The sequence below is a fragment of the Hyalella azteca genome, unplaced genomic scaffold, assembly GCF_000764305.2.
Source record: "Hyalella azteca isolate HAZT.00-mixed unplaced genomic scaffold, Hazt_2.0.2 contig1220, whole genome shotgun sequence".
Classification (NCBI taxonomy): Eukaryota; Metazoa; Arthropoda; class Malacostraca; order Amphipoda; family Hyalellidae; genus Hyalella; species Hyalella azteca.
Window position 1 is genome coordinate 347 of NW_025931546.1, and position 9238 is coordinate 9584.

At 36.6% G+C, this 9238-nt stretch overlaps 1 protein-coding gene across 1 annotated transcript; it reads right to left on the bottom strand.

Annotated features, from left to right (window-relative positions):
* Positions 1-1962: 1962 nt before the first annotated feature.
* LOC108676829 lies at positions 1963-8718 on the bottom strand. Its single transcript, XM_018164975.2, has 6 exons — positions 8582-8718; positions 8096-8347; positions 7550-7819; positions 6758-7030; positions 5874-6047; positions 1963-2557 (listed from the first exon to the last, which is right to left on the bottom strand). Exons 1-6 carry the CDS (start codon positions 8652-8654, stop codon positions 2328-2330), a joined length of 1272 nt encoding a protein of 423 aa, XP_018020464.1. The 5' UTR covers positions 8655-8718; the 3' UTR covers positions 1963-2327.
* Positions 8719-9238: the final 520 nt, after the last annotated feature.

Below are 9238 nucleotides of genomic sequence, written 5' to 3' on the forward strand. Positions count from 1 at the left end.
TACCATTAATATATTAATATTTTAATAAACCTGAAAGAGATATCCTCAAGCTTTGTGCCTCTCACTACACTGATTACATAAGAAAAATATCTACTAAGCTAAATATATGGGTTTAAATTGACGTCATCATCACCTAATCTAACATTAAAAGATAACTTATCGCCAGATAATAGGATTTGTTGGAGAATGCTGATAAAAATGTATAGAAAACATTTTTTTTCACTGCCCTTATACAACGGTGGGCTTCAAGTAGAAATTGGCTGCTATTTAATTGCCATTGATGTGGCTTACAAACATTATAGATACAAACAGGTGAAAAATCCCCGATGGAATGTAGTAAAAGTGGTGAATTTGATCTGTAAAATAAACTTTACGGCCCAAGTGATCTTTTTATTCAAAAGCAAATCATTCAGCCCTTAAGAGGTAAAGCTCAGTCTTATCTTGGTCTAGAATTGTCACTTTAGGATAGTCAGCAAATAAAAATCAATATTATTCACTTATCGCGTTGTTACAGGCTGTGTGCTCCTCCGTATGGCCAGAAATGTGAAATTGTAATTCTAGTGCACAATTTCCGCCACCGCAGGGAGACGTGTTTTAAATTAAAAGGATTCATAAACATTTTTATGTCGTGTTCATCGAGAAAAATTTGTGCCGCGCTGCAATAAATCACTGGCTATCCTATCAGCCCCTTGCTCAATCACGTATGTGATTGCTATTCTTGAATTACTGCAGTTGCCAACACTTGACTAAAATTATTGAGATCTGACTTGAGGCGGCAGAAGGCCGAGTAACTCAAGGATTATAACAAACGCGACTAGTACTGCTGAAAAGTACGACAAGTTGAAAGACAATGTCACTGAGGCACGCAATTTTGCCGCATGTGCGGACCCAGCTTTTCACTGTAAGACATAAATTAGAGAATATTTGCCAAAACTAACTTGAAAACGAACGCCAAACTGTTCTGTTTGGCGTTCGTTTTTGTTTTCTGTTTCTGTTTTTTGACGGCCAAACATCGAACAGAAACGAAACTCAGAATTGTGAGGCAGGTACTGTAGGTCCAAAAAGCCTGTCTATAATCAACAAGCGTTCCATCTGACATTCCATGCATTTTAGTCACTCTCAGTTCAGACCGTTACCTATTTCTGTGGACATTTTTATGCCACAATTGAGAAGACGGCGTCAATCACTATACGGCATGGTTTCAACAAGACGGAGGAACAAGCCATACATCAATAACAGCTGTCTATTTTCTAAGCCAGAGCTTCCCCAGACGCCTCGTTTTGTTACGTGGAGATTCGGAGTGTCATCGTCGGTCACTGAACATGACTTTTTGTGACTATTTTTAATCGAGCCTACGCACAAAAACGAGTTTACCGATACCAACCTTGTACACTCAAGTCCTGAGTGACAAAATCAACATGAATCTGAGCGCTTCCGCCTGACATGCTACGCTTGAAAGTAGACAACTTCTCAGAAGCGCCTACTGAAGTGCAAGGATAATAGACGCCGAATTAATGTTCTTTTCCTACCTGGAGGTTTTGCATGCCTACAGTTAGCTATTGGAGCTGCAGTGGAATAAATGCATCTAAGAGCCGACAAGAGCATCTAAGAGTCGACAATCTCGATGATGGATGTTGGTCTTCTTTTTCTCATGGTTGAGAGCTGGCATGACTGTGGTCATGAAAATATTTATTTATTTATACCTCCCCGCGACCGATAGAGTGTGCACTTATATTTGAGTGCATTTGTACCTATAGAGAGTGGCTATAACACTAAAAAGCAGTGGGCACTTCGCTTTTAAAACTGATATATATTGGATATTTTCCCTCAAACTCTGAATTAAAGTAATAAATTAAATAGATAAACTCTGATATGCCACATTAACTAAATAAATAGCAATACTGATGTAAAAGGATAAAGAAACCAGATATAATTTAGTCTCGGCCACTTAAATTATTATTTCGCCACTGTAACTGTGTTGGTGGGTAGAATATAATTCCGCAAATTGTTCAGACTTAGCATTCATGTGGAGAAGAAGTGAATAAGGTATCGTTATTACGTGTTGCATGCAGGAGCAATTTTAAAGTTTACGAAGAAAGCATCAAGCGGACATTTTCGCTGCGTTTTGAATGACAAGAGAGAATGACATTATTTAGACGGATATTTTCGTAATATTCTCATTCATTTTCTATGAAAGGGTTGGAAGCATATAAACGTTCCTTCTACGTTTCGGTAGATCGGCTTAATTTGTATGGGCTCAATTAGCGGGAATTTCATCTCTTCTCCCATGAGCAATTGCGAGCTTTGTGGTCGAAGTCCCAATAATTTTATTGAATGCACACTGTCCCCGCCACTGGAGAAGAGCTGCAGTCAACATTCTTCAGTCCAAAGCTTGAAGGGTCAGGATCGTGGAAAGCGCACCGGTTCCAGGTGGAGCCAGACGGGAAGGGTGGCCGCCAGAAACTGGCGTTAACCAGGTTCGTGCCTGATCCGCTCGTCGCGTCCCAATACCACTTATTAATTGGATTTGGAGAATAATTTATTCCAACCCAAACCCCTGAAAAGGTAAATAAATACGATAAGATAATATCTAAGATGAATATATTGAAACGTGAACCTAAAGATGCAGGCCCTACTAAAAAATCTAGTTTTGAATAATGCTCAGTAGAATGTTTTAGTTATGCATTCACAACATCGGAAAAAGGTTGGAACTGGAAGAAACTGCACAATATAAATCAAAACCTTCATAATCTGCTATTGTACGAGACAGTACCCGATGAAATTTGAAATTAACGTTTCCACTATTAAATCGTTCCCTTCGCCAACATGATCGCTTTTAAACTAAAAAAATAAGTGAATAGAAAAACCTTTAGAACGCTCGTGTAACTAATAACTCCCTTCTAGATCCTGTTTACAAATTTGAAAAACATCAATTCATATATTTATTAAATATTTAGTTATAGCAAACATTTAGTTAAAGTAAACGTTTAGCTATAACAAGCATTAAGTTACAGCAATCATTTAGCTATGGCAAACATTTAGATAGACCAAATATTTAGTTAGAGCAAACATTTAGTTATAAAAAACATTTAGTTATAGCAAACGTTAGCTATAGCAAGCATTTAGTTTTAGCAAACATTTAGTTATAACAAACACTAAGTTATGGCAAACATTTCGTTATAGCAAACATTTAGTTATAGCAATCATTTAGTTATAACAAACATTTAGTTATAACAAACACTAAGTTATAGCAAGCATTTAGCTATGGCAAATATTTAGATTTAGCAAATATATAGTTAGAGCAAACATTTAGTGATAACAAACATTTAGTTATAGCAAACGTTAGCTATAGCAAGCATTTAGTTATTGCAAACATTTAGTTATAACAAACACTAAGTTATAGCAAACATTTAGTCATAGCAAACTTTTAGTTATAGCAAACATTAAGTTATAGCAAGCATTTAATTAGAGCAAACGTTAGTTATAGTAAGCATTTAGTTATAGCAAAAATTTAGTTATAGCAAACATTTAGTTATAACAAAAATTTAGTTATAAAAAACATTAAGTTATAGCAAGCATTTAGTTAGAGCAAATATTTAGTTATAGCAAACATTAAATTAAAACAGACATTTAGTTATAGCAAACATTAAGCTATAACAAACATTTAGTTGTAGCAAACATTTAGTTATAGCAAACATTAAGTTATAACAAACATTTAGTTATAGCAAACATTAAGTTATAACTTATAACAAACACTTAGTTAAAATATTTAGTTATAGTAAACTTTGAAAATTTTAGAGCCTTATTTCACGATTCAGTTGCTGTTTGTTTAATGACTCTTGCTTGCAATGCAAGAAAATTTTGATGACCAGCTAATAACCTGACAGAATGTGGATTTGCTCATGTATAACCACATGTATATTTACAACAATGGCATTCAAACAGACAAACTCATTTACCGAGAAATACAAAAAATAATATTACTGGCCAGCAACTTAATGTGATGATGCACGGGATGGATAATGCACGAGATTGTAGAATCTACTTATTATTATCAGAGGTGAGCAATAGCGCACTACATGTAGCGGTAGCGGTAGCGGCGCTACATTTAAGGCAATGTAGCGGTAGCGGTAGCGCCCGCTACATATTTAAGTGGCGATACGAGGTTTTGGCGCTACAGCGCTACCGCTACATTTATAGATAAAGCCTTTAGATTTACTTAATAGTATTAAATATTATTTTAAAACCAGCATGATACATACATAATATAAATTACAGAATAAAACCGACGAAAGATTTCGGTTAAATATTGTCAACCTCAGCCTGTTACTAGTGCCAACATGTTAGTTGTTATTTGTTAAGTTGTTAACAGTTACCACTTACAGGTATTTTTTCATGTTTTAGATTGCTAAGTTATTTTTACACAGTTATTTTTATGTTTCACCTTCCCTACATGGATGTCTACTCTAATCTACCAATATCAAAAATAATCCTCATATATATACAAAAAAGACTGATTTTTATATGTATATGTGGATAATTTCTTAGATTGGTAGATTAAAGTAGACATCCATGTAGGGAAGGTAAAACATATAAATAACTGTAACTTTTATTTACTGTATCTAACCCGTACTAGTTCGATTAGGTTAATTGCAATAAAGTTGCATTAATAATTTTTGAAAATGTTTTATTATCATTAAATGTTTATGAGTAAATCCCAATAGCAGAACAATAAATATTTAGAGATTTCCAATGATTTTGGCCATTGTAGCAGCTAATGTAGCGGCGCTACATTTTACTGTAGCTGTAGCGGTAGCGCTCGCTACAATCTTGTGGGTGTAGCGGTAGTGGTAGCGCCCGCTACATTTAGAGCATGTAGCGGTAGCGGCCGCTTTATTTCAAAGTAGCGCTGCCCAGCTCTGATTATTATCTACTTATCTTATTCTCAAGCTTATTATAATTTTCTAACTTATTAACATTATTCTTAAACTCATTAATATTATTCTTAAACTTCTTGTCATTATTCTTAAACTTATTAATATCAGTCTCAAATTTATTAATATTATTCTCAAACTTATCAATATTTTTTTTAACTTATTATTATTTTTCTTAAACTTATTGTTATCTTTCTTGAACTTAATAATATTGTTTTCAAGCTTATTAATATTATTCTTAAACTTATCTTATCTTCCGAAACTTGTCAGCCAGACTCCAGTTAGCCCAAATCTCATCAAAACTAAAGCATAAAAATTAGCATATTAAATAGGCCTGTTCAAGCTCATAAACAACGCTGAACTCCAATTTATCTCCAATCATCATGTATCTACGGTGGCTAGCTTGCTCAATCAATATCAAAACATTTATAATCTGAAGAGATAAATCTTGCACTCAACATCCAGCTGTAGAGGCGACGGGTAAATGCATAATAACATGCCCTTTAGTCATATTAGCTTACTAAATCGGTTCATAACGATAAAAAATATATTAGATGACGTTTTATATCATCTCACAAAAGAATTCAAAATCAAGGAAAATAAAGTATGAACCTCAATTTATCGCTCGGTATTGTCTTAAAAAAGCTATCCCGGTAAAATTTTGGAGGCAAGGAAGCCCTGCTATCGCACCAGGAAGAATTTAGTCCAACGTGTGATAATTCACGCCACTCCTAAATCCACGTGAAAAACTTAAAATTCCCTAAGTTTTAAAATATATGCAACAAATCGCTAAAATATTTGCATATTCCACAATCAAAACGCATGATGACACCAATAGATGGAGTGGAGGTAGTGCGCGGTAATTGTTTTGTCTTACTATGCTCGATAGTACACAAATACAAAGCAGTCATAATGATTAATATTAGATCACGAACTCACAATTAGGCCCCAGAATTTGGCGGTAGAGCAAGTACAGTTCCTGGGAGTTGATCAATTTCAAGCCATTGTCCGTGCATTTATTTTTGGCCGCAGTTTGCGCGACACGTGAAGCATCGTATGCGTAGCACGTGCCCACAGCCGGATATGGGGTGATAGTCATACCAGCTAATTTATCTGGAGATACGAAATAATTTTAATTTTTTCAATAAATTATTCATTTAAATTTTTATCTGCTATTTTTGAGAACATCGTTTGCATCAAAATAATATTGCTATCATTCAGGTAACTGAGACGTTACTGATATATTGGAAAAGTAAAGTACTCGTAATTCCAAGCAGAACTATGATTAATACGCATTTTATAGATGAAATTCTACGTCTTCCTCCATGTGCACTATCAAATATTTCCTTGTCACTTAGGACCATTAATACACTTTTTAGATAATACTTCATTGACCAAATACATCGAAATACAGTTATTTCAACAAAGAACATAAATAGGTAGAAACAACTAAACTGTAATTTATGCTAAAACTTCCGATCTGCGCAAACGCATTTACATTTTCAGTAAACAGGAGTAGGCATTCGCGGTCCCTATTTAACATAGGAGCGAAGCTAAACCATTTTGATCTAAAATAGTACGACAGTGAATTTTTCCTGGAACTGCTCGATCAGAATATCGTATACCATAGAAGGTATGCAAAAATTCATTGCACGAAATGAATATTTACGTTAGCTCATAAATTATTCGCGTTTGAACTTTTTACTTCAATTTCAAACTCACTAATTAGTATGATATTATATTTTCTTGCAGCAGCGTTGTGCAGGTTTAGCAACTCGCATTTCTCCCAGTACAGATCAACAAGAGATTCAGCAACTACTTACTATTAATCATGGAAACCGTCTTGGTTTGCACCGGAGTGTATGGTTCGGTTGTCAGAAGAGTGATTTTGAACGAACTGAAGTCGTTCGTCTGTGAACAATTGACGACGATGTCAGAGGACGAAGAAGCAGGGTAGACGATGGGTGTTGCCGAAGAGCTGGGAGTTCGGACCTCGATGCCGCTAACAATCGAGCAAGGATTGTACATGTCCACTTGTATTTTGAGTCCTTCAGCCATCGTTACCGAGACAACCGAGGCATTATTCAATTTCAACCCTGAAAAATATAGTGTTTGTTTTTTATTGCATTAATGGAGGTCGGTGTGGATGCACTAAATTTTGGATGTAAGCGAGCTGAGAAAATAGAAGATCTAAGCCAAAATCTTGATAGAAGTCGATGAGTTTTGCTGGTTGCACGTAGTCTGTGAGGCGAGGTTAGGAATTACATCATACATAGTTGGCCTGCGTAGAGGAGTGGAGATATGGTCATAGTCATTCACATGAAAGACTGCAAAGAAATGTGAGATTCTATCCAAGAAATGTACATTAAATAAGACAAAAGAACAGTATATAAATTCATAATTCATCATCTTGGATCATTTTATATCATTATAACGTTGTCTGCAGGCTTTTCTGTCCCTACAAATTTTACATTCAGCCTGATACAATCATTGCAGGGAGCGTCGTTCAGGAAGGTCAAATCATAAATTTTGGACAATAACAAGCACCACCGAAAAAATTTAAAACACGGAACGTGTTCCAAAATATTACACATAAACAAAGCAAAAACATTCACAGTTAGGAGATTTCAGGGTGGTAGGAATAGGAATTGCAGTTCCGGCATCTGTCCCGTTCGGGTTCACAGGTTGCAGAGTGAAGGTGGAGTATGTGGTGCATGGCTGTACGTCGAACGTGACCAAGGCATCTTGTTCCACTTCAGGTTGGACGGAAGAACCGTCCTTCAACAAGTTGTAGGTGAAAACTCCAGGACATTTAGGTGTGAAGTGCACCACGAAGGACATGTTGAGCACAAAGGTGTCGATGCTGAGATTGTCCACGTCTGGAACTGTAAATTAATTCTGGTTATTCTAATCATCGTTTGACATAGCTCGGCGACTGAAAGCGCAAGGCCATGTTGTACAAAGCGAAGCTCACCAAGTCGGGAGCTTATAAACAGGAATGGATTTTGACATGCACTTAATGGCATTTTCATCTTGTGACTATATATATTGTTCAAATGAGAAATTTAACATGTGTGGTTTCCTCAATATTATATCACGAGAACTTATTTCAATTTTGAGTTCATGTAGAAAATTTAATATTCTCAATGTAATAGTCTCACCATCAGGTGTGGTGCAATCAGCGTTCACAGACACCCCTGATGTCCCTCCAAATGAAGGTGTTAGGGTGAAAGTCATTGTTGTGCAGGGAGGTACATCGTATGGAATAACTTGGCCAGACATCACAGTCCCAAGGTTTTCGCTTCCATAATTGAGAGTAAAGTTGAAGAACTTCGAACACAGGGCAATGTAGTTGACGGTGAACGATTCTCCAAGTTTCGGGTCAGTAACAGTGAACGTGGTAATTATAGGAGCTGAAACAATGAAAATTGGGAATAGTACCTGACAATGTACGTTCTGATTTAGGTTGGAACATGCAATGTAAATCCATGGGTTTTGTGTTTCTCGAAGGTATGCCATCACNAATTATAGGAGCTGAAACAATGAAAATTGGGAATAGTACCTGACAATGTACGTTCTGATTTAGGTTGGAACATGCAATGTAAATCCATGGGTTTTATGTTTCTCGAAGGTATGTCATCACTTACGTGGCAAGGTGAAATTAGACAGTTTGACATGCGAGGAGTAGACGACCATACCCTGGCCTGAGCACACCACCATTGCCTCAAACTCCCAGTAGTTTGAAGCCCAACACTCATTTTGATCGTCGAAGTAAAATGAATTGAACGCTGAAAATAGAATATTAGTTAATTGCATCACATCACGAATCAATTATGTATGGTTAAATCCCGTCTCTATAGTACATGATGTTAGAGTTTGAAGGACATGGAATGTGAATGCACTTGTATTAATCAACTTCACATTTTCAACATCCTAAGGCAGGGACCATCTCATTTCAGGCAGGGATCAAGAAATTTTATACTCAATCGAGTTCGAACAATAGTAAGCCACACTAATGAGTATCAGAAAAAAAGCAGATGGAGTGGCGCGGCTGCTCTTTACGGTGAGTGGGCTCACGAGGGAGTGGTGGCACGGGATACGGGGAGTGGTAGTTCTGTGAGTGGTGGTACGGGAAGTGGCGGTACGGGAAGTGGTGGTGCGGGAAGTGGTGGTACGGGAAGTGGCGGTACGGGAAGTGGTGGTACGGGAAGTGGTAGATCTTGTAGAAAAGTTCACATTTCAGGAGAAATTGTACAGCGAATACGGAAAGTAATCCTTAATTTATTTCGGTCGTCATGTCATCG